Source organism: Balearica regulorum, chromosome 3 (genome assembly GCF_011004875.1).
Source record: "Balearica regulorum gibbericeps isolate bBalReg1 chromosome 3, bBalReg1.pri, whole genome shotgun sequence".
Taxonomy (NCBI): domain Eukaryota; kingdom Metazoa; phylum Chordata; class Aves; order Gruiformes; family Gruidae; genus Balearica; species Balearica regulorum.
In genome coordinates, this window is record NC_046186.1 from 33,744,593 (window position 1) to 33,771,376 (window position 26,784).

The 26,784-nt window shown below is 37.6% G+C and overlaps 1 protein-coding gene across 50 annotated transcripts in view; it reads left to right on the plus strand.

Annotated features, from left to right (window-relative positions):
* RIMS1 (regulating synaptic membrane exocytosis 1) overlaps positions 1 to 26,784 on the plus strand; it is a 346,977-nt gene that overhangs the window by 167,358 nt on the left and 152,835 nt on the right. For 43 of the 50 annotated variants that reach the window (XM_075747454.1, XM_075747452.1, XM_075747455.1 and 40 more), the window contains 3 exons: positions 23,023 to 23,090; positions 24,475 to 24,585; positions 25,780 to 25,879. In XM_075747454.1, the coding sequence (XP_075603569.1) occupies positions 23,023 to 23,090; positions 24,475 to 24,585; positions 25,780 to 25,879 (279 nt within the window). Of the gene's footprint in view, positions 1 to 9,217; positions 9,572 to 9,724; positions 9,763 to 18,609; positions 18,719 to 23,022; positions 23,091 to 24,474; positions 24,586 to 25,779; positions 25,880 to 26,784 lie in introns of those variants that run through there. The other 7 variants (XM_075747496.1, XM_075747500.1, XM_075747502.1 and 4 more) reach the window with 3 other exon arrangements.

Sequence of the window (26,784 nt, forward strand, 5' to 3'; positions counted from 1 at the left end):
ATACCTACAGCAATACTTTTTTAGACCCTCAGTATTAAATATTTTCTTACACTTTTCAGCCATGAAGCACCTTCTAATAGTACATTTTATTTAGAATATTTTCTTTTCACATCTGCTTCCTGTCTGTAAACATAACCTTTTCTATTTTAGAAAAGCAAATATCAGCATTCTTTACTTTGTGACCTGTGGCTTTGGTGTACCTTATATGCAAATTGGACCAAGTCTAATTTGGTCTGTTGATCAAGTTGAGAAATGTGCAGGGTCAGCATGGCTCATCTAAACTTCCCAAATCCAAATAATGCCTTTGAAGGGAAGGTGGGCTGGTATTGGAACATTAGACTGAAAAGGGTCTTTGACTTAATGTATATTGTACATCTCACTTGGGCTGCAGCTAGCATGGGATTATTTTGCAATTCTAAAAGCAGGTCTGTAAGGAATTTAAGAATATGTTTAACTTTCATTACATAGAGGTTTTGATTGCACATAGGGTCCAAACTTAATATCTCTTTGGCGTTAGTTGTGGGAGCTATGCGTGAGAAATAAGGAAAATGGTTATATTCCTTGGGTACCTCTCAGCTGTATGTGTAATTTAAGACAAAATGTTTTCAGACATGTAGCAAGGAGAAATGAAGCACATCACATGTTTATCTGATTTTAATTTGCATGTATTTTATGATTTAATTGTATACATTAATTTCTAGAATTTAAAGTTTCATTTTTTGAAACCTAGTCCTGAATTTGGTAATTCTTTCCTCTGCAATATGAGCTTCAATTCTAAGTAGTTATCCTCAAAATGATTGTTGGAAAAATGTTCTGTTTAAAGCAACTTGGTCATGTTATTATACCAGTTTTATAAAGAATCTGAGTTCTCGGTATATTTTAAAATTGCCATGGAATAGCCTTGAGGGCACTTCTCTTTCCCTCTAAAAATCAATGGTGCTCTAGATTTGTTTAGGAGTTGTCCTTCACGGAGTAGAAGTGGCTTTCTGAATCAGACCTGAGCCTCAAAATTTACTTCTTATAGGTAAGAGTATGTTTTAGTGGTTGGCTTTTTATTAATTTGATTTTTTTAACTAAAAATGTAAGATATCTTTTCACTGGGAATGTAAACTCAAATATGAATGTAACTTCAACTGTAAATTCAAGTCAAATAAGCTATTTCTAAAACTTTACTGTTCTTATTAAAGTTTATTAACTAAATAGAATAAATAATAATTAAAAATGTAAAAATATTTGTCTACTTTTAGAGACCTAACTGTATTAAACTTTCATGAAATTTTGTTTTTCAGAGATTATTTTTATGTTATGCTATTAAAAGAGCTTAGTACTATGAATTTGTTTTATCGTGTTGCTCAGAGAAGAAGCAAGCACCACACGTGGCTCTTTTTAACCCATTAGGCCACATATTCTTAACCATTAAAGTTATGCTTAATGAGCCGCTAGATGGAGCAGTCAAATCTAATTTGTACCTATCACACTCTGTTTATGCAAGACAGTTTCTCCGTTAGCAAAGAGAGAGTCTGGAAATGCTGGCACGCCTTCCTACTCGAACTGGTAATTTAAAAGCCTTTTTCAGATCTTATCTCCATGTGCATTTTTCCATAGGCAGATTTACTTTGTCCCGTAGGTTCGGTGTCGGAAGACAGTGTATGGAATGTATTCTGGGTATGGAAATTACACCGATAAGTATAGCTCTACAGAAGCAGTTAGTCATTACATGCGTCCTATCCTCAGAAAAAATAAACATAGCAAGAAAAAGGTACTCTGTTTTGAGGATCATGAGCCAGATTTTCAAGAATTTTGGGAAGCTTAGAGATACACATTTACAGAGAACTCTGTATGTTTGTGCTCAGGAACTCTTGCTGATACTTCTGGTGAAGCTACATATTTTCTTCCTACTTACCCAAAGCACATTTCCTTCCAATGTAATTTTTTCTGTGACTTAATGCATAAGAAACACCTGTTTAATGAGAGCACACTGTGTTATCTGCTTCAGGAACACTGCAGTAAAGTAGGTTCAGGAGCAGAAAGAAATGATACAATAATGTATGTGAATGCTTTCATATTCTTTGTTTTGTTGTAATTTCATAAGATTAGTAAGACGAGATATTTTTGCGGGGCACACATGCATGTGAGTATATACATAGATATTTATATGAATTAGAATGTGTGCGTGCTATTAGAAGGCACGTGTGCATTCCAGTACATCTGTTCCATTTAAATACCTCAGGTGTCATAATGTGTGCTTTTAGGGCACTGATCCAGAGTGGTGTAAGAGGTGGTGCATGAACATAAAATGTCTGTGGATTTTTCTTTTATTCTTTGACTTTGTAAAGTATTTGAAAGTCAGACTGTTATGCATTAAAGATTATCAGCAGGTGCCACAAGAGAAGAAATGCTGTTCTGAAGCAGCTGGATACAGTCTTTGGAGTGCGTCAGCCCCGCTCCCACATCTCAGGTGGGAACTGCAAATCCTGGCACCAGGTTCCTGTGAGTTCTGGGTAGGAGTGACAGATAGCTTTGCAGAGCGGGGAGCTCATGCTGTGCAAAGACACACTCCCCAGCTGACTTCCTTTAACTCATGTGCAATTTATTCATACAGTTCTCACCTGAATTGTGAGATGAGCAAAAACCTCTGCTCAGGCGGTGAATGCTAATCAGTGCCATAAGCTGAGGGCTACTGAACAGCCAGGTTTTTTTCCAGCTCTCCAAAATCTTGGGTCACTCAGACATACAATGCTGGTTCTTGCCTGTTGTGCTCCAGAGCTCTACCACAGCAAGTTGGTGTAAGTTTACATCAAAACACATGGAATGTCAGGTGATTTGGTATTCTGTACAGGCTCAGATTTTACTTAAAATATAGTATAAAAGTGACTTGCACTTACAGATAAAACTGAATCTCACAAAAGCAACTCACAAATACAATTTTAAATGGAGGTAGATTCTCAAAATTTTCTGGTGTTTGCTGTTTCTGCCAAATTTTATGTAACACACTGAACCTTGTCAGCCTTCCCAGGTAGGTTCAATTATCTCCCATGGGGCAGGTGTTACGGATTTGCCACTAGTGGAGTCATCATTCTCTTTAAGCAGAGATTGTCTGTGGGAGGGCAAAACAGCTCCTGGGAATGGGAATTGAACTGAACGTTTAGGAATAAATCCAGTTGTGCTGCTGTGGGATCTTTTCCACTGACAAATTGCTCTGAAATCAGTTATACAAAAAGTTGATTAATCTGTTCCTGTTACCTAGTTTTAAATCTCACTGCCAAGGAAGTCTTAGGGAATGGCTACAAGCCACTGAAACACTTAGGAAGACATCAATTTTTGCCAGTGAGCAGGGATTTTTTTAACAAACAAATGTACCATTTATGGTTTGACTTCTCTTCATGTGTTTCCTTTAAAATTCTAATCTATTGGGATCCTTTTCCTTTAAAAAAAAAGCCACGAGAGCAATTAATGTTATCTTAAGGCACGTTGTCTGACATCAGTTATCTGTGCTATGGTGGACCTAATCTTACTTTGACCTAGAAAATTATTAAAAGGATTAGGAAAGAATTTTCTGGCAATGCTTAAAAAAACAACATGGTTACCGTTAAACCCTGCATTTGGATGCGTGGTGGGTTTTTTTTTTTTTTGATGCGTGGATGGCATTTTAACATTTTTAAAGAAATAGAAATGCTATTTAATAGAGGTTGACCTTTTGAAATGGTCAGTACGTATGGTATTGCTGCTCTAATTTCTAGGTTTAAATCTGAAATTTTTAGAATTAAAGAATCTGGGAGCAATCTGACTTGTAGGAGGAACTGGAAATTAAACCATGTCTATGCAGACTTAAGGCGGTAAGGAAAAGCAAAGGAGGGGATGTGAATTAAGTTGTCAAAAGTGTCCTGAAATAGAGAAATAGAATGAACCAGTGACAAGTAGATATCTATCACCCTTGGCTGTCTAACCTTTCAACCACAGCCTGTATGTGAATCAGTTCAGGACATGCATTGTCTTTTGTTTTCTTATGTTTTGTAATGGGGAAGAAAAAGAGTTTTGGAAGGAAAAAAAAGAATTATTTTAAGGAATTTTGGTATGGTGATGTGGCTGAATTAAATAACAAGCTGTAATGACATTGTCACTCTAGGTTGAATCTCCTAGTTTTGCTGTAGGCCAGGTTTGAGATGACACTTGTTGCTTGGCTTCTCTTTTAGCATGAAAATTCAGGTTCTGGTTAGATGCCTGCAGTCTCTTCCTACAGGTAGTAACATTGAATTGATTCAAGCAATTTAGGTCTGTGAGTTCCAGCCTGTAGCACGGCTATCAAAGGTAGTGCTGCCATACCACCACTTCATCCCAGCTTACCCTGCATCAAGCAGGGAAGAGACTTTGAATATGGGTATTCACCACATCCACCATGCTGTAGGGTATAAGAGTTGGGAGAAATCTGTCTTTATGGAGACAGTAGCACAACAACTAGAAATAATAGTTAAAGTTGGGAACAAAAAGGATATTTTGATACTATTGGTCAGTAAATTGAAAAGTCAGTATGTGTATTTCAATCACCATTTCACTGAAAGCATCTGGCTTTGGTTAGCAATTGAATGGCTGAGCAAATTGTTTGAATTAGGGTTTGGTTAAGACCAAAAAAGGTCTGAAAAAGGTCTAAAAAGGCTATCCAGCAGATCTTTTATAGGTATAGTAAGTTAATTTGTTAAGTACTGCCCTTGTCACAAAGAAAAGTACTCCACAAAATCTCTTTTCATACAGAGTCAGTTCATCATCCTGTGATGTCATATGAAGTCCAGAAATCATCTGTAAATCTGACAGTGCAGCACTGATGGTCTCTGTCTTGATGCCAGTAGCTCCTCCCTGGTCAAGGCCAGTTATCAAAATGATCATCCTGAGGAGATGTTCTCTTTTTTAATAGATGAAGTAATTAAGATAAACGCATTGCAAAATTACTGGATCATGAAGGTGGGATAGCAAAGATCTCGGCCACTGCGTCTATGGGACGGTAGATTTTCTAGTGTGAGCGTTCTTGTGTCTTTCCAATTTCGCTGTCATTATCATCTTCCTCAGATGAGTCAAGAACAGTCAAGTCAGTCAGGAGTGGAGGATGGAGAAATGGAATATTGGTGGCAGCACAGTACTAAACAATTGGCAATGGAACTTGGAAACAATAGGTACAGGAGCAATAGATAACAGGGTTTTCTTTACTGGCTCTCACATACCTGTGTGCTTGAAGGGGTTCCTGTCATTTGGTTGTGCAGCAATGCCCTTCCATCTTCCAGCAGTCTTCCAGCCTGCTGCAAAATGATGTGTGATGTTCTGTAAAACTCCCCTTAAGGACCTTTAGGAACAACGTGGAAAGCCACTTGTCTGGGATGTAAGTGGGAGGCACGCTGTAGCCTGCTCTGATATGTGCATTTACATTGTGTTTTTCAGACAGATGCCAAGTTACTTCCACTTTGAAATGGTTGGCTCAGATTGAGGTTTAGACCAAAAGCTGTGGAGTAATGACAGCATGACATTGATTTAGGCCAAGCTAAATGAAAGGCCAAACTCATTAGCTCCAGCATGTCCCCCTGTTGATGTGACTACATCATTTCTGCTTTGGTGCTTTTGGTTTTTGCCAGCTGGCCAAGAATATAAAAAGAATATGCTTATGCCTGAATGGAAAGGAACATTGATGAGCTCTAACAAGTTTGATTGGTGTTTGAGTGCAGACATTCCTTTTAGGAGCTATGTATCTTTTTCACCACAGTCATCTCAGTTCTTAACCTCTGATTTTTCTCAGTAATTATAAGAAATGTCAGGCCGAGCTATGTCAATCTGTTGAAAAGAAAACCACTTCTGTATGTATGGATATATGTATTTGTATATTTATATATAAAAGTATTTCTCTTGTAAATGATAAATGGTCAACAATTGTCTTTCTTTGCAAAATCATAACTAGTTTGGCAAAGAATCTGAAAAATACTCAGTCCTCTTCACTGGGCAATACTTTATGGACGAGAAGATGCACTTATGTTGCACAAGTGCACAGGGAACAGAAGTGTTTTAATTAGCCCGGTGTCAGCCAAACTCTGCACTTAAGCCTATCAGAAGCAAGTATGTTTTCTCTACTGAGTTTAATTCTGGGTGCATAGTCAAAGGCTGCATCCAAGTTTTCTATGATCCCAAGAGAGTGTTTTGTGGTCTGAAGTGCTGCTAGCTGAGCAAAGGAAAGCCTTGATGCATCCCCATAAATCTTTGTTCTGATACCTTTTTTATATAGGTAACATTTCTCCACCACTTGAACTTCAGTCCTTTGACTACTGCTTGAGTCAAGTGGTTATGTCATTTTTCCACCCACCTTGTAGTTTACCAGTCAATCCATAGATGTCTAATTTGACTACAAGGATATTGTGGGAGACTTGGTTGAAAGCCAGGGCTGCAGTATAAAATGTCACATACAATACCTAATGTTGTATCTAAGGCTCCTGCAATTGTATTAGAATCTTTTCTCCATTGTAACTTGCCTTTGAGGTCTGGAGATCATAACATGGATCTTTTCTGTTGTTTCTCTCATTTCCTAAGGTAAATTCCAACTTAAAGCATACGTTTTTTCCTTGAATTGCTCTTTCTGTGCTTAATGCTTGGAACTATTCTCTGGCTTTCTTCTTTCAAAAAAAGGGTTGTAAAACTTCTAGTTTAGGGGAAAGCTGCATTTTCATCCAGGCATGAAACAGAATAGTACATTTAATGCTTGGAATTTGACCTCTTAAAACTTGACAACTGGTAGGGTTGGATTTCTGTGTGAGATTGTTCAATCTCATTCTTTTCTAATGATCTTAGAAAGTTTTATAAATGCAGGAGTCTCATACATAGATTAAGATCTAGAGCAATTATTAGCAGGAAGATTATGAAGAAGCTAAAATATGATGGTCAAAATCGAAGTATCAGATGCACAGCGTAGTGTGCCTCAGAGGATAGTGGCAGTAAAATAATTTGCGAGGGTAAAAATCTTCAGAGATTACATAGGCAATGTTATCCAAAGCAAAGGTTGAAAGTGTGCTATAACTTACGTATTTTTTCTAGGACAGCGGAATGGTAACCAGATTTTGTTACTTTCCAGCAGCCTTGCTGCTATTAATGGATGTAAAAGTAAATAAAACAACTATCAGTGTTTGATTCTCAAGCTGTCAGTTGGCCCCTTAGGGCAGCCAGAAAGGCTCTATTTGACTAGAGCTGGGAGGAATGAAAAACACCCTTGGGGATGTGCAGTGCACACTGGGGTTGATGGCACTGTCCTTTTCTGCAAAATGCCCTTTCTGACCTCAGAACACTCTTCTGTTGCTCCTCTCTGCCATTACTTTTCAGCGAATACTGGCAAACACCTCTGCCATCTAAAGCTGAAGCTTTTAGACGGGGCTGCTTAGGCAGGGCTTGAGCAGATCTCATGGCTAGAGCGAGCTGTGGGTAAAACTGGTGTTGAGAACTGCCTGATGCAGGAACGGAGGAGCAGGAGGAGGTTGTGTGTGTCTGGCTCATAGGGCAATGGGAGGCAGTGGGGAGCTTCAACAACACTGTGGGGCACAACCAACCTTTCTAAATACATTTGGGAGAACAGGGGTTTGTTTGGTTTTGTTGGTTTTTTTTTTTTTTTTCCCACAAACATACGCATGCTATGGGAATGACAGGAATATTTAAAAAAAGTCAGAAAACAACCCCCGTACAGTGTAGTCTCATTTAGAAGTGCTGAGGTTGTAGGGAGCAAATATATTTCGTTGTTGGGTTGTGGGAAAATCCCCTGCCTTGTTTAGTAGTGCTGCAAGGGGAGGAGAGCATTTAGGATCCAGGTGAGATATGTTCTGAAAATGAAGCAACGCCCTAAACAGCAGCCCTGGCAGAACAGGAGGAGGTCCTTCAAGGAGAAGTGCAGAAGTGGGAGAGCAGATGTGCTCTGAAAGCACTGGGCACTTGGCATAGTCTATCTTTTGTTCCTTTTGCAAGAAATGTTGTCCAGCTTTAGGAGAAAGCTGTGTGTATGTTCCCTGGTCAGTAGATGTCCAGATGATCACTATCTTTTGGAGTATATGATGCCTGAACACTGTCCTCCCCCAAAGAATCATCTCCTAAGGAGGACATGTCAGTGAAAAAAACAGATGTAGAAAGTTGTGTTGTCTTTCTGCTAATACTGTGTTACTGGGGACACTGAAAGTTAGCAGTGACCTGGTATGTCAGCCATGGCTTTTGCTGTTGACTGACAGGCGAGATAGATAGATAGTGTATGAAAGGCAGCATTCAGTACCTTGGTTTTGATCATGTGATGCAGAATTACAGGGAAACAACTTGATTAAAAGTGTATTTTCATTATTACTAATAGGTCTATATATTATTAAAGATGAAAGAACTGTAAGCTCTCATTAGCTTAATTATTTACATTTTAGCCCTTATAAGCTTCTCTTTGAATGGAAATTTAAATAGGTAGTTCATCACTCTTTCTTTTCTCACATTTTAATTTCTGAACAGGAAGGGTTTTTTGTATTCTGAAGTCCTGCAGTATCTAGATATGCTGCAGAGAAACATATTTTTACAGAGGATGATTGTCTCTGCCAAAGAAGTAGTTTTATTGTTGTATGGTTTAGATATGATTAAATTAGATTAAATTCTTTAGAAAATTTTATTAGCTGTAATTTTCTAATCATCTGGCTTTCCCAAATATGCTGGTGTACAGGTTCTGCTTTTCTCTTTAATATATAGTTTGGAATACAAAATATTTCCTCCAGTTTTTTATTTAGAATATATTTTTCTTATGTAAAATTACATTTCCATGCACACATCTATTATGTAAGAGAAGTATTAAAATATGTCATTAATTTAAAAAAAAGGGTAAATTTTTTCAAGGGCCATGGTGTTTTCAGTGTGCTAAAAGTAATTCTACAGCTTGGGAAGTTTTACATAACTTCAGCCACATATGCTTTACAGGATTGCTTCATTTACGCAGTTCATTAAAACTTGTTCAGCGCACCACTGCTGAATATAAATAATAACTGCAGCAGTAGTATTGATCACTTGGGTACCCGAGCTTGTGTCTACTGTTGGCTTTAAAGCACTAGGAAACTTCTTTCCTGTTCTATCCGGAGAGGAAGGAGCTTTTTTTCTCCCCCCTTCCCATCTTGTTTCCTGAGGATTGTTAATTCTGGATTTCTAAAATCATTAACCCCTTCTAGAGACTGAAACTCCTTGTCATTGCAGCAAGCGTGTATGAACTAATGCAGTAATCGATGCTTGCACTACACTGCAGAGATTTGTTTTGATGACAAGAGCTCTTGTAGCCCTGTTTGGTGTCACCGATGTTGAATGTTTGATGCTGCAGAATAATTTGGCTTAGAATCAGGACGCAAGGACCTTAGGGACTTCTTTTATATCGTCTCCTTCACACTGAAGTGGATTTTTGCTTGCATTACGGTTTTGCTACAGTTGCAGGCTGGAATTCAGCAACCTACTAGATGCCAGTTGTGCTTTTTTAACCATTCTTTTGCTGATGCTGCTATGTTTGCTGGGTTTCTTCAGTTTCTGCTCCATACGTTGCATTCAGGGACAGGTAAACAAGTGGCTATACAGTGCTGAGGTTTTAGATGTATTTTTATACTTTAGATTTTAAAAATATATATCTTTTTATAAACAGATTTCTTTAACTGTATGGTTTGAGTGGAGATGCTGTGTCCTCTGAATGTAAAGTATTAATTGTAGCAAATATTCAGTTTAAGCAGGGAATGAGGAACCATTTTGCTTGTAAGTCTGTTGAAGTTATGTTTATACTTTGAAAGCTCATGTGTCAAATATAATTTGACATTAGTGATGTTATGTGGCATGAGTTTTTAAACAAAGATCGGTATTTTGAAAGCACACATCAAAATGTAAATGTGTTTCTGAAAAGTAATAAAAATATTCTGATTGCATTATGACTATTTTGCATTTTGGAGAAGTCATGGATAAAGAATTTAGCAATTTACTTCAGGAAACAAATAATCATTCCTGTGTATTAGTTCTCTTTGGCGGAAGACAATTGATGTGTCCTCAGTCTCCTGAATTGTGCTATTGCCCATAGCTTTAACAAGTTCAGAATGGAATAAGATTCTGTTTTATTTTTGCATATTATTTTGGGGGAAAAAATCATTAAATCCATGTACATAGAACAAGGATATGTTTGTTTAGCATAATATGCAGTTATGGTTATAATAATAATAATATATGGGTTATAATAAATATACAGTTGTGATTATTTTGTATGTTGTCTCTGCATCATCATATTGATGCATTGCACTCTCTGAATCGGGGAAGGACATCAGCCCTCTCCTTAGGAGGGGAAAAAAATCTGTATTTGGAATAAGGTCCTCAGCTAAATCACTAAAGGATCGCAGGGGAAAGTGAGAGGAAGGATTGGCAATTGCAAGTTCCTTGGGGGTTATGCAGTGTGTTGAGAATAGCAAAGATCTTTAAAATCTTCTATATAAGCAGTTGATAATACTGTCTCTAGAAGTCAATTTTGAAAAACAGGGGGTTTTACTAGAAAAATTAATCCTAAGGATTATATGATAGAATAAGTCATGAAAGAGGTTTTATCCTGTCAAATATTACAGCTGTTTAGTTAACATATTTTAAGAAATCCATGTGTGAAACTAACTCCTTTTAGCAGAGTTTAGAGGAGAATAAAAGTATACTGAGGGCAGAATCTGAAGAGATGTGATGCAGAAAATGGGGTTGAGCAGCAATAAGAACAGAGATAGAATTGAAAGAGCAGCAGAAATATCAGGAAAACAAGATGCTGCTAAGATTGGGAAGAGACAATGGTTAGCCTTAGCTGTGCGTGGAGTTTAAAGCAAAAGACTGGAGAAAACCTTTGGTTAAGGTCAGAGTCTTGCACTTTCTCTCACACTTAAGTTGTTTATAGCTACGTAAAGAAGGTAAAGCCCTGTTTCTTCTTCAGGATACTCATTGTGGTAGACAGTCATAAACTGCCTTCCAGAGACCTCTTGCACAGTTGGGGTTGTTCAGCCTGGAGAAGAGAAGGCTCTGGGAGACCTTATTGCAGCCTTCCAGTACCTGAAGGGGGCCTACAGGAAAGCTCGAGAGGGACATTGTACAAGGGCATGTAGTGACAGGACCGAGGGGTAGTGGCTTTAAGCTGAAGGAGGGTAGATTTAGATTAGATGTTAGAAAGGAATTCTTTACTGTGAGAGTGGTGAGGCATTGGAACAGGTTGCCCAGAGAGGTTGTAGATGCCCCATCCCTGGAAGTGTTCAAGGCCAGGTTGGACGGGGCTTTGGGCAACCTGGTCTAGTGGAGGGTGTCCCTGCCCGTGGCAGGGGGGTTGGAACTAGATGATCTTCAAGGGCCCTTTCAACCCAAACCATTCTATGATTCTATCATCTTGGCATAAGTAGATGAAGAAGGTGAAGTAGGGTTGAGAAGTACAAAGGTGTGACACCTTGCGGAGATTCCAGGCTCTGCTGTGGGCAATGGCATGCAGCAAATCATCTCCAGTCTTTCGACTAGCATGGAATTGGGACAAATAAAAGATATTTTAAAATCAGACTAGCCCCATATCCCCCGATCCAATATTGGTCTCTCTTGAGAGCGTTTGACTTTTTTGTGTAGTAGACTGTAGAATTATAAAGGACTATTAAACCAGACCATCTATATCTCTCTGGCCATTAAATTTAACTCATCTTTCCCCCATAACTACACTTCAGTTAAGCTAAATAATCTACTCTGAAAATTAAGCTGTGTGCTGTAAAGAGACAACCTGAGAGACTGACCTGTCATCAAGGTCACTGTCATCTTAGGGTGTTGGTTAGGTGCCAAGGTGCCCAGAAGACAAACCATGTTACAGAGTAAAGTAAAACCAAAAAACAACAACAAAACCTTGAGTTCTTCACCAGTTTGACCTGTGGAGGTATTTGGTATTTGGTGGCAAGTAGTATGCAAGGCACCTGAGCAGCCCTGTTAACTCCTGAAGTGCAAGGATAATGGTTTCCAGACAGCAGCCAGACAGCAAGCCAGAGGATTGTATGCCATCCTCTCCTGTTACCACTATGATAGATTATATCCACCACGTTGTTTTCTGCACAGCTAGTCCTTAACTGGTTGACTTCCTTTCCCTGTTTCTACATGTTTATCCTGGTCTGAGTGTGGAGCTATTTCCTTGTCCACTCTGAACTGGGTCCTCTTTTTTCCAGGTCATTTTACTAGTTTGTCAGGATAGCTTTGAAGTCCAGTCCTGGTCTCCTATAACTAGCCATTCCTTTCTCCTTGTGGTTAAGTCACCTCCAAATCTAGAATGTTTGTTGTATTATCTAGAACAGTAGTGTCAGTGTTGACTATTACTATATCCCAGACAAACACGACAGACTCTGCGTAATGAATACTTCTGGGTTTTTGTTAGCACTTTTAGCTGTTTAGAATATGCTTTTCTGAATCACTTTTCACCTTATGCTAGTTTTATTTAGACACTTTTTCTGGTGTGACTCTTAACATGGCAGGCTCACAAACAAAACTCCTGCTCAACTGAAGATATTTGACATCTGCTGATTGTTACCTATCTTACTACTGTGGTACGAAATGAAATTGGGTTAATTTATTATTGACCCCTTATTTTTTAGGTCTCATATGTTCTCTTTCTATCTTGAAAGTGATTTGTGTTAGCATTTTTTCAAGAATTGATACTAACCTGACTGGTCTATCATTTCTAGCCCCTCTTCCCCTCCCCTATTCTTTAAAAATATGTGCTGTGTTTGCCCTTTCCCAGTTTTGTGGAACTTCATCCATACTTTACTAATTCTCAAGAAATAATTATTTCTGGCAATGAAATAGCTGGAGACAGATTTATAAGTACTTCCTGCTTTGGCATAACATCTAATTTTTGTGCTACAGACATTGTTAACTTGTTGCTATGAGTTTTTCTTGAGTTGTTGGTTGGGGGTTTTGGGGTTTTTTTGAGGAGAACTTATTTTTAATAACAAACTTAGCCACCTTGGTATCATTTGCTGGTAGAGCCAAATGGTAGCAGACTCGTTCTATAGTGTTCTAGAATGGCAAGTACTTGGTACTAGATACTAAGTACTAGGGACTAAATATTTGCAGAATGATCTCAATTGTTTTTGCATACTTTGCTGTTTGCATTAAATTTTGTGTGTTTCTAGTTTTGTCTTGTATGCTTCCTGGTACTCTGTCACTCTAAGTTACTCACTTATAGGCAACTTTCCATAGATTGCTCACCTTCTAGAAAATGAAACATTTATGACTTAGCTGGTCAGTACCTTTGCATTTCTCCTTCCTCTATATCGGGCTGGTTCTGCTTCTGATGTTGGCATTATTTCTTCAAATGCTTCCATGACTGCTGGACTCCTTTTGCTCTCATGGCTGCTTCCTTATGTTCTCTAATGTTGATGTATTTTGGTTTTGTTTTGGTTTTTGGTGGTTAGGTGGGTTTTTGGGGATTTTTTCTGAGGTGGTGTTTTTGTATAAAAGTTTTGGATTTTTCTTCTGCTCAGCTTCCTTTCCTTTCTTTCTTCCTTCACTTTCACATATTTGACTATTTCCTCTCTACTGGTGGGATGCAAAGCTCCAAAGGCATTTGATGGTTGGTTTCCTAGTGTCAGTGATCTCTCACTGTTTGCTTCAAGGATTCTTCCTGCAGTATTCCCCTCTGAACTGGAGAAATGAAAGCCTTTAAAACCTCTCATTATCTTCAAATGCAGCATAGTGGAGGATTCTGATGAATGCTTATCAAAAAAAAAAAAAAAGAAAAAACAAAAAACCTCACCAGGCTCATCTTCCTAATTTAGTGCTCTGGAGTAAGTCCCCATCGTGGTACTGCTAAAGTCCTTTTCTCTTTAATCATGATCCAGAGAATTTCATCTGCTGTATTTCCATATACAGTCCTGAAGCTCAGGACAACCAAGAGCTTTTTTTTCCTCCTCAGACTTTCCTTTTCACTGTAATATTTGAGATTGTCTCCCTCAGTTTTAATGAAAATTAAATCATAACTTTGATTATGCAATATAATCTTACTGTTATTTCTCAAGTGACTTGTGCAGGTCTGCATGATTGACACTGTGCGTATGCTGGACAAGCAACAGAAAGGCTTGCTACCTTTCTCGCTTCCCGTTCTTGTGGTCCTGTGGATAATGAGAAACCCTGCTCCCACTTGCTGTTGTTTCTGTCAGCATGTTTATAAACACTGTGTCTTACCTTCTATATCTGAGCAGAAATGCTTTTCTTCTTTCCCCACAATAGGAGGGGAAATAGTATGTTTAAACAAGCCTCTCTGAGCATAGCTCATTTTGGTCACCTTATTTGCAGCAGTTGCTACCAGGGCACTGATACCTCACTGTATCCGTGGGACTTCTAAGGCATGGGCTGCTGTTTCACTGCCTTACTTTTTTTTCTGGTATGCTTATCCTTGTGAAAATGCCTGTCTACTGGCAGTGTACAAACACTCTAGGGTCTGAGAATTTATTTTGAGCTTTGATTTCAAATTATGATTTGTTCATAAATCAGTCTTTAACAAATACTGAGATAAAATATATTCAACTGAATCTTTTTTTTAGAATTGTCAGGGGGAAAATACCAAAAGAGACAAAAATCAAAATAGTACCTTCTTTTGCAATTAACACCTACTCAATTGGTTTAAATGTTCACAGGAAAAAAAACCCCAACCACAATCAATCAAACAAAAAACCCAACACACACAACAGCTGAAAGGTATTTTGCTTATGTGGGCTTTTTAAAATACCTTCTCCCACCTCTCCGTAAAAGGCAATCAAACCAAACAAAAAAAAAAAACCAACAAAAAACAAACCACCACAGAAAAGAAAAAATGTGTTAGGCTGGAGAGCAGCATGGCATACTTGAAGTGCTGGGAATTCCTTCAGAACAGCACAAAGGTTATTAAGATCTGGTCCGGCTTTTAGTGTATAGGATAGCTTTGTATGCATATCTCCAAAATTATGAGCCCATGTGACTTTTTGAGATAACTTGTTATACATTTTTCAAATATCATTTGCTGAACAAAAATATTGTCAAGAGATCATGCCAAAAATAAAAGTGTTAATTATAAGAAATAGGAACTCAAATAAAACTGTTAAAACAAATTAATGTCACTATAGAATTGGAATTAAATAACAATAATAAATATATTTAAAGAAGGTCTAAATTTCAAAAAGGAGATCTCCATCCATCCATCCATCTATGGAATTAGCTTTCACTCGAGAGGGTAATCAAAATCAGCAAAATCAGCACTTGGAGCTAGCCCTGAGGTGACAACATTTTTCTTAAATCTTTAGATACCATAGTATCAAAAATCAATTAAAATGTTTGCCTGCTAATTTGAAGTTCTTGCTAGTGCTAACTACTTTTTCTGGTGTCCTCAAAAAATATTTTTAATAAGGCTTTTAAAGGAACTTTTCAAATTAATGCAGATTCATGCATCTTACTTAGTATTTTACATCTGTAAGTCTCTCCAGGTTCTTTAGCACTCAAAAAACACTTTCTGAAGACCTTACAGAACATGTTTCTGAGGGCCATCCCTTTGTGAGCTTTGTGGATCATATATATTCTGGGACTCACATGCTTACAGTAAGACTTGCGCATCCTCAGAATAGCATTTTAGACAGTTTCTGAGATAAAAATAAGCATCTAGATGGAAAGGGTTGATGAACTCTTCAACACTCAGTGTTTGAGTGAAGGAGCTAATAATGTTGGCTTAGGAAGTCTCGTGAGCAGACTCCCTAGAGATTCAGGAAACTTAGAACAGCTTCCTTGTTACATTCCCTGCGTTCCTATTAAAAGTTTTTAGAAACATTCACAAATCCTGAGTTTGTAACTTGACTGGATAGGGTGTGATTATTGGCTTCAAGCTTCCATTGGCAAGATTAGTAATCTTTGCTTTCAGTAGTTTATAAAGCCTTCTAACAACACGGAGATAATTCAGGTAGGAAGTCCACCTTGTGAACATACAAATGGGCACAGTTGTTTTTGTGTTGGAAGGTCTTTTGCAAGTATACCTTATGAGAAACCTTCCTGAGCCATCAATGAACACAAGTGCAGTACTTTCTTATAAAAGACTGTATGCGTAAACTATTTTGTACTCCTCATTAACAAAAAATATTCACAATCCATAAAATAAGTCTTTGCTAAATAAATATCTGGATAAGAAACTTATGTTATATTTCAAACAGTCCACAGAAAATTCACCTTGTACCCAGATAAAAAGAATATATTGAAAGAATTTTTAGTAATCAGCCACTGACAAATCATTCCTTTGCAAAAATCAAAAATAATTGTGAATTTGCAAACACTTGTAAGGAAACAACTTTGCAATAGTAACCAAGGGAGAAGTCAAATGGATTTTCCTTTTCTCTAGATTTAGTTTAATATTAGTATCCTTAACAATCAAAATAGTATTTCATGAGTTAACTACTTCCTTGCCTAATTATTTCTGGATTTCTGGTTTGCAAATATTAATTAGCATTTCAACCTGCGCTATGCTCACAATGTAACTACCATTTTAAAAAAGATTTTTAAACTAATTTTATTTCACAATAAAATGCCAAAGTGTTCATTTTGTGTGAGAAAGAGTATGGAATGTCTTTATCTTCTAAACACAAAAGTAATGAATAAACATTTATTTTCACTGTGTGCTGGATAAGCCCAGGTTGTCAGTTATCTAGATCTGAAAGCCTAATGCTTGGTAAAGCTCCATAGACCCTTTTCCAATGATTTTTTTATTACTCAGAAATTTAATAAAGATGTAGAAAAGCAATTTTGTATCTCATCATTACGTTAAAATGCCTAAATAAATATTGAATTGAGGGAACAATTTAGGAGGCTGGCTCTGGCTTTGGGAGCTATAGGGGTCACAGGCATGTGTGCCAAGTCTGTACTCCAAATATTATGTATTATACGTATGTATTACATATACATATGATATATACGTAAATTGTCACTTGTATGGAATACTAGTCTTTATTTGAACTTTGGAGTCTTACAGTATGTTTGCATGCAGTGTTTAGGACATGTGCCAGCAGGGAACTCAAATCCAATGCAATTATATATTTTCTGTACAAAATAAAACCTAAACTTCACAGTCATGTGATGCATTCTTCCCACATACTGCATGAGCCAGCCTGTCCTTGAACTGCGTAAATGGTAAAACACAGACGTCGTTCTGCAAGGATTTAAGTTCTTAACTGTAGGCATCTGAAGTGGGTTAATTCGAGAGCAAGGAGATAATGAGCATTTTTGTGAAGGTTCCTGTATAAATAGGCAATAGGTAGCTTTTGAATTCTCTGCTTGCCACTTAGATGTGAGGGCTGTCTGTCAAGCCAGGGTGCTCATGTGTTTTCTCTTTATGTGGTTAGTTAGCAGCTTGACTATAATGATTTAATCATACATCGTTTATCTGACATGATAAAATGATTAGCATCTTTTTTTTTTTTCTTCTTGGGCATAGGAGTACTTTCTTGCTTGACAGTATGACCTATCACATCTGTTACAGTAGCCAGATGTTTTCGATGGCAGTAACAGCGTGCTGAGGACATTTACCAATAGCATGTAGAGTGGTCTTCTAACTCATGAAAACTCAGGCTATGAAGGAGGATGGCAATCAAGTTGATACATGGAGTTTCTGTACATTTGTTGTAACTTTCTGTAGGTTGATATAAGGCTTCTATTGATTTTTACTTTGGGAAACGATTGATCATTTCCATGAGATACTGATCCCAATCCATGGGAACTGTGGAAGACAGAGCATGTTCCAGATCTTTGATAAGCTTTATTGTCTGTTTAATGCAGGTTATATTTCACCCTAAATATTAACAAAGGTAAATACATAAATGGCTGTTGCATGTGTTAATTAGAGACATCTAGTCTGACTGTACAGGAAGCTGGTTTGCACCTTCATTTTAGATTCAGCCTCTGAAAATAATTGTCTAAGTTTCCTAGTTACGTGATAAAACTGCTTTATTAATTAGCAGTTACATGTTAGGCTCAATTAAGTGCCAAACATGGCTGACTGACTCTTATCATTAGACTGTCTGTTTCTTGTCTTAAGTAACTGCTGCAAATCTAGTGCATCTGGATTTGAGCAAAACACCAGAAGCGTGTTCTCTGCTGAGTATCAGTAGTCTCCAAATACAGTCTGGATGGATTTGGGGAAACATCTTGGGGTATTTTATCTCCGGTATTCACGACTCTTTGGAAATCAGCATGACTGGTCATACACGATAACGGACTTTCTCATATTTTGTGCTTGTTTTGGCTTTGCAAGAGGGACAAGACTGTCATTTCCAGCACTTCCCAGCTTTGCAGGATTTCACTTGAATCGCAGTATCCCAGCAGTAGCTTTCGGTATGGGTAGTGCTGCTGAAGATGAAGTATTTTAGAGAAATGTTTTTTTTTGTGGTGTGAATTTTGCTTTCCCTTTATTTTGAAGGCACGCATCTTATGGATAAAAACAACGGCAATTTTTTAGAGTTTTACTCCCCATCTTAAAATTTGATTGAAGACTGCAAAAGACTTCTCACGGAAAAAAAGCCTCACACATGTGTGTCTTGTAAAGTAGATTTATTATTATATCCATCTTGTGTGTCCAGGAGTAAAGTAACTGAACAGCAGCATGTTAATAGCAAAAATATTTCATTGCTGGCAGGATTCAACTTTTGAATTATTACCTCAGGAAAAAAAGGTTTTATAAATATATACTTGTTTCATTCCATTGGTCTTAAGTAAATCATGCATTAACACTGCAAATGTATTCTTAATATGCTTTAAGCTGAAATACAATTTTTATGTTTTAGAAATATATAAGTAAAGTACAAAAATAATGGTACAGTATATGTATATTTTCATAGGGACTTATTATTTTTAAGTTTTTCACATTTTTAAATTTAAAGTATTGTTTAAAAAGTGTTTAAAAGCAGTTTAACCCTGTAAGTCAATTATTTACTCCTTAGAAAAGTTGTTTCTTCCTCTCCATAATGTCTTAAATTTGTCTTATTTTACTAGTTACTTTTAAAGACTTTTACCAGTGGAGAGAGTACTCTGTGTACAGTATTTTTTGTTTTGAGTTTTGGTGGGCCTTTTTTGGAGAAAATCTGGAATTCTGAAACTATGCTTTTAGACTGTAAGGTTTTGCATGTTATTCCTGAATCTCTCTAATACTAGTTCACTGAAATTATTTTATGTAATTAATTAAACAAATAGTTCTGAGGTGTGGCAGTGCAAGAATGGCATAAAGAGATATCAAGTAAAGCAGCAGCAATAACATAGGATGATCAAGGAGAAATTGTTTTTAAAAGCATAGCTGTAACGGAGTACTTAACTGCAGATGTCATGACCATAGTGTCAGTATGGCTGGCATAAAATACTTCTTAAGCTCATTTGGGGATTTTGTTCCTTTATGTTTTAATCTATATGTTCTATTCTATGAGTGTTTATGAATGTGGATTAACTGGCACTTTCCATTATAAAACCCTTTTCACAGTTGTAGATTCAACCAAAAGTTTGCATGCCAGTGGTCTATTTCATACTGAATTTTAATGGGAATATAAAATTCAGTCATTTTTGAAGAACGTGGCCTTTTTTCTTTTTTCTCCCCAATTCGCACATTTTTGCAGCTTTTAAAAAATTCACCAAATTGTAGACCTATCACTTTCAGTCAAGAATTTTGATTTGAAAGCTACCTTTATGCATTCCTGGCATATCGTCTATGCTCCAGCTCAGTACAGCTGCATTTGCAGTGCAGTTCCTGCTCAGCTCCTGAGAGCAGAGGACAAAAGGACCATGGTTGTGGCCAGCTGAGGTGGACATAGCTGGTGGCTTGGAACTTACTGAAGCGCAGAACAGACAGGAAGGGTGAAAGGGACAGAAAGCTAAAGATTTCAGTGTGGGGAGGAGAGGGTTGTGAGGATGTAGCTTAGTATCAAGGAGTGTGAGAGGAAGGAGGGATTAAAATAACAACCTACAGAGAAGATACGAAAGCCAGAAGCAGAAGAAGACAGAAGATCACAGAATCGCAGAATCACGGAATGGTAGGGGTTGGAAGGGACCTCTGGAGATCACCTAGTCCAACCCCCCTGCTAAAGCAGGATCGCCTAGAGCGGGTTGCACAGGATCACATCCAGGTGAGTTCTGAATATCTCCAGAGAAGGAGACTCCACAACCTCTCTGGGCAGCCTGTTCCAGTGCCCTGTGACCCTCAAGTTCTTCCTCATGTGATGGATGATGGCAACAAAATGGATAGGGAAGAAAGGCAGCAAAGGCTAGGTAGTTGATGGGGAGGGAAGATTAGCAGGTAGGAGGCAAGGCAGAAGCTGTATGAGAGGATCTTGCTACAGCAGGAACTTGGTGGGGATGCATCAATCAGGTGGGCCCGGGTATGCAATAACCAGGAGGAAGAGCAGCAAAAAACCTTGGACCCAGAAGCTGAGACAGGGGAAGAAAGAAAGAAAAAGAGAGCAGGGAGCAATGGGGACAAGAGCAGAAAAGTCTTTGAGTGCTTGGACACACACCTCTGCGTGCTGGAGCTGACACTTATTCCTGCCTAAACGTTTCTCTATTGCTGAGCAAATAGCTGTGAAACATGGCGGCAAAGTGTGTTTTGTTTTGCCTGGGGCAGGCCAGCTCACACAGGAGAGAGTTGCTTTTTGGTGTTGCTGTTGAGTTCATTACTGAAAACGGAAGAGCTCTGTGCCACAAGTTGCAGCTTACTGCCAGCATTTGGGGTGGCAGTCAAGTTCGTGAATTTGTTGTTGTTTTTGTTGCAATTTTGAAGTCTGTAAAGGTGCAGGGAACGATGCTAAAAATAAAACTGAAACATCTTTAATGTGAAGTTAAGCTCTCCAAAATTGCAGACCTGCAGTAGCTAATGCAACCACAAACTGCCTCATATTATGATAATAATAAGCTGATTAAAAATAAGCTTGTGCATCTGATTATGTAGATGGTAAGCTTTTAAAGATTTTATGAATTATAGAGTGGCACAACTTGTATTTCATAATCAGCGTCTAAATATTTGGAGAAAGAGTGTAAAAAATAATAAACTGTTCATGTAAATGTATATTTTTTTTCCTTGCTAGAAGCCTGCTTTGTTTGGGGTTCTATTGGATGCCTGTGTGTTAATAAGAGTAGTGATCTAACAGTAGTATTGGAGAGATGCATTTTCCAAAATAAGATAGTGAAGATGTATTGCCTAAAGTGTACATAATAAATAAAATACGTTTTCTGAAGACATAAAGCGTATCAAGAGTGCAGAGGCTATCAGCAATAAATATCTGACTTTAATGATAAAGTTGGTTTTTTACTAGATGGCTTTTAAATGATCAGTAAAGAGTTTGTAGGAATGTTGTCAGGAAAGCCTGTGAAGAATTGTTCCATAACAAAACCTAACTCTTGCACATAATAATTTAAACACTTGAAAGACAAATCATTTGTAAATACAAAAAGCAGTATAATTAAACTGTTCCACTAACATATTTTAAATGACCAAGACTCTCTGCCAAAGTGAGGGTGAAAAATGCCTGGAGTGCAGGTATGGATATAAACCTCAGTGAGAGGTGACTGTATTTCCTTCAGGGTCTAAAACTAACCTCTGAAGTGATAGTTTAGATTTTTGTTTGGTGGGGATTTTGTTTGTTCGTTTATTTAAAGGCATTTTAAGCTAAATGGCAGAATCAATAAGATGAGCATAACAGCTTCTCAGATAAAATTCAAAAAATCTCATGGTTATTTCAGATTAAGCTTTTATTTACTACTATTATTGCAAGAGAGCATTAGAAATAATTGTTGTTCTCATTTCTAATTACACTATTGCATTTTTGTTAATACACTGTGGCAATGCCCAAAGGGATGAAATAACACCGAGGTTCAGAGCTCACAGGTATATTCTGTTTAAAAATAGCGCTGGCACAGAAACAGTTCAGACTTTTTCCTGCTGTATCAGTCTCACATTTACCCTTTTGTTAGATCTATTCTAGTCTGCATGATTCTCCTATGTCCTTCCCAATATCACCTGCACCCTTCTTCTTTGTAAAGAAAATTGCGCTCTGAGTTGCACTGTCCAATGTTCTTCCTCTTGCAATTCCTGCCTTGTCCCTTTCCTTCTTGGAGTGCATGGTTACATCAGTCCTCTATCACAGACAACTGCCAGTGAAGTTGGTAGGTTTTTTGCTACCAACTCAGCCTTCTGCCGCTGTAATATATTAAGTCAAATTGTGGTTTCCTTAGCTTTCCATAAATTCGTATATACTCTCCGTGGTGTTATGCTCTGCTGCCTTTTCTCCCACACCCTACCCACAGTTCCCATCCTTGGCCCGATGGGCTCATGGCTTCCAGACCACTGTAATTCATGGGTTTATTCTTGATGTACATAGTATATAAGTTTGTCCCAAGCGAAATGAAAGACTGCAACCTCCTATCTGTTGTTGGCACTATTGGCTCTGTTTGTCTGGCTGTTTTGCCTGGTCCTCTATTACCCTACCAGCTCCTGTACCTCTCCGTCTGTGCAGTACTGTTTGTCACAGTATTGATCAACTACTTTGCAGATTCTTGAGTGTGGTTGACTGTTCTGTCCTTAACTATAGCTAAGTGCCTATTTTGTGGAGTATACTCTCTCGTATCATCATTAGCTGTAGTGCTGTGTGTTTGTTATGGAGACGGGGGGGAGAAGAAGGAGGACAGTGAATGCGATGCATTGGAATCTGTTCTTGGAAGATGACTGGGCAAAGTCAAAAACAGCCAGAATGCACAACTGATTCTGAGGTGCAATTCATGAAAGAGAAGGTCCAAATAAATGCATTATTATGTAGTTTTGGTTTTATATTATTAGGCTTATTGTTTTCAATTTGATATGTTAATTTGAATCATAATACAGGTTTTCTATTTTCTTCCTCAAACTGTTGCACAATAAAAGTCATGCATGCAGAAGTAATGATTCATACATGTTTCCCTGTTTGAGAGATTACACATTTCTTTCTATTCATATTCTTCCAGGTGACTTGGATTATTACTGGCTGGATCCTGCCACGTGGCACAGCAGGGAAACATCCCCAATTAGTTCGGTAAGAAATAGGGAAAGAGAGGTTCATAAGTATGAATTAAAATGTAGATATTTTGTTGTAAAAGTTATTCCTACAAATATTCCTACAAATTTTGTTGTAAAAGTTATTCCTACAAATTATATGAAAAATTGTTTATATTTAGTGGATCATGGAAATTGAAATCAGAAAGAAATTTTCATCAAAATGTCTACTAATAAAATTGCCTGAACTTTAACTTGAATTTAATTCTTTCATAGGCATGATACTGGATTTCACTATACACTACAAAAGCAGCTGTGAGTGTGATGCTGCTCTGGGAGAGATTAGTGACTTCTTCTATTGACTTGGAGTGGGAAAGGATCATTTGGATTTTTATTGTGTAGTGAACCCATATGGTAGAGCTGTATGACATGTGTATTATTCTAAAGAACAGAATTTATGAATGTACTTTTCAGGATCATGGAATTTAAAAGTAAATGTTTAGTTTTATTGCCTAAGGTATGTTTAAAATGTTTAATTGTATTGAACTTTGAATTATATTATAATTCTACCTGCAGACTTAGTGCTGAGATTTTTTTAAAGTGGGCATAAATATTTAATGAGTCCAATAGATAGAATAATAGAAAGCTCGGGTGCAATATGTAACACATAGAATCATAGAATCGTAGAATATCCTGAGTTGGAAGGGACCCATAAGGATCATTGAGTCCAACTCCTGGCTCCACACAGACCAGCTGAATCAGAGCATATGACAGAGCGTTATCCAGACGCTTCTTGAACTCAGTCAAGCTCGGTGCTGTGACCACTTCCCTGGGGAGCCTGTTCCTTTGCCTGACCACCCTCTTGGTGAAGAACTTTTTCCTGATATCCAACCTAAGCTCCTCCCCCGTCGCAGCTTCATGCTGTTCCCTCAGGCCCTATCACTGATCACCGGAGGGAGGAGATCAGCGCCTGCCCCTTCGCTCCCCCTCGTGAGGAAGCTGTAGGCCGTGATGAGGCCTCCCCTCAGTCTCCTCTTCTCTAGGCTGAACAAACCAAGGGACTTCAGCCTCTCCTCATATGTCTTCCCCTCTAGACCCTTCACCATCTTTTTTGCCCTCCTTTGGACACTCTCCAATAGTTTTATGTCCTTTTTGTACTGTGGTGCCCAAAAATGCATGCAGTACTCGAGGTGAGGCCGCACCAGCGCAGTGTAGAGCGGGACAATCGCTTCCCTAGACCGGCTAGCAATGCCGTGCTGGATGCACCCCAGGATACCATTGAAGAAACATCTGAAGGATGTTTGTGTCTACCGTGACATAATGATCCAGAAACTTTATTGGTTTATAAATTGGTTTATAGATGTGCATCTAAATACAGGAAGATGATTGCACTTCTTTAATTCCACTGCTTATTTTTTTAACAGCATCCAGTAACGTGGCAGCCTTCTAAAGAGGGAGATCGCTTAATTGGGCGTGTTATTCTTAACAAGAGAACAACCATGCCAAAAGAATCAGGTGCATTACTGGGGCTAAAAGTAAGTATTATATGGTTTATGTGGTAAATGAAAGAGGCTTCCACTGACCTTAGACCTAGAGGTCTAACACATTAAATCAGAGGACTTTCCAATTAGATGGTCATTTGACAAAAATATATTCCTCATTTTTAGTAAATTTTGGGAGTTATACAGATAAATTATGAATGTAAATGTATTTAATCCTTCTGTGCAGTCTTCCACTCATCCATGGCAGAGGACCTGAACCACTTTGATTATAAAGTGTGGTTGTTCAGTTTCCTGTCTGCAAGACATATATATACTGCACATTGCAATGCACTAATGGAGTTGTGCCTTTTCTAGCTCTACTGTTTGCATTTCAGTCAGGCATATATCTGTATTAAAGCCCTTACTAGTTACTGTGATTGCAAGATGGGGAAATAATCCTTAATGGTCCAGGGTTCCACTGTTTTGTTTTATTATAAAACTCCTCCCCAGATAGTCCTGACAAAAAACCCTAACTGAAGAGAGTAAGATAGCTAAAGAGAATAGAAAGTCAGCAAGCCTACATTTTCTTGTTTTATATTTCATCAAAAATCTAATCTCTTGGGGGCACCTTGTTTTTCTGATTTTCCTGATGTCTGTATCATACAGTTATCTTCAAAAATAGCTCTCTTAGTTCTGTTTAACAAAAGCCAGAAGTTGCTGTTTTGTCCTGTCATGTGCTTGGATGAGAGGCCCTAGGTTTTAGCAATAGCATTGTTTTTGTGAACTGTTTGCCCATGTTTCATATTAGTGTATTTGCTAAGTTTTTAATTGTTGTACCAATTGCATTTGGTGATTTTCATACATTTGGTTTATGTAATTTAAACTTAAGAACACGACAGACATCTATTTGCAAAAAGTACATTTTCTTGTTTATTTATTGAGAAACGTTCTTTCTGCAACAAATTTAGATGATTAGAAAACTGTATAAGATTGATTAGTCAAGCACATTAAAAGGAATATCAATTTTATTCATTCTGTGTCAGCTTTACTTCTTTTCAAGTAGATTTGGCCTTTTTGTATCCTTAACTGTCTTTAAGCTTCTGTAAAGCCCAATTTGCGAATAGATTTGCTTATGAGTATTTTAGGTTTAATTTTAAAAATAATGTTAAAACTGATCTGTCTATATATTTCTGTTTCATATGATTACTGATCTGTGGCTTGGAAACTCACAAATTTATGATTAACCAGGTTGTTGGAGGAAAAATGACAGAGTTAGGACGACTCGGTGCCTTCATTACCAAAGTGAAGAAAGGTAGCTTGGCTGATGTGGTGGGGCATCTCAGAGCAGGTAAATCAATCAGTTGCATATGAAATACATTGTCTTTTAATTAAGGCTTTTTGTAATGCAGCTGTTAATTTATATTAACATTGATTATGTGATATGCTAATATTTTTAAAATACAGGACAATTCTGTAAACTTATTATGAAATACCACAGTTGCCTACATTTCTAATTTATTATTAACTCAAATTGCTTGGATGTATGAGCAAAATAACAGACACTTCTGATCAATGTGGCTGTCAGGACTGAGTGTCACTGGGAAATTTTTGCTTGCTAGCTCAGGAGCTGCTTGTTACACTCTATAGAAGCAATGCAAATATTTTTTAAAACTGTTTCATTGTGGCAAACAAAACTCACTACAGCTACTTTACTTGCACTATAGTGTCACCTGCACTGTGAACACAATGGACTTTATTAGTGCTTCTTTCAATGCGAATTGTTACAAATAAAAATGGAAAGCAACCGAAGAAAAGGAGCATAAAATATTTCATTTATATAAGATATATATACCACACTTACTTACAAATAAGTGGCTGTGCTGTTGGCACTTTTCAAGCTTCTAAATGAAGTGAGAACTGTGCACAGCGGTTGGTTTTCAAAATTACTTCTTAGTGGTTTATATTTTTACCATGGCTCTAAGCAACTATTTTCCCAGTGTTGTCTTAGCAAACCGAAGTCTATGCAGTGCCTTCTTAGGAATCCAGAAGCTCCAATGACAACTTTTATGAATTTAGGATAATTGTATGAAGCAAATAGTAATAAAGAAGTATAATAGATAATGAGTCTCTAAAAATATCCTATTTTGGTTTGGCATTTGTTAATTTTTATTTTTAATTTTTTTTACCAAGTCAATATACATGGGGTTGAGAGCACCAATTAACGTAGTTGTTTATAGGTTTTAACTGCAGATT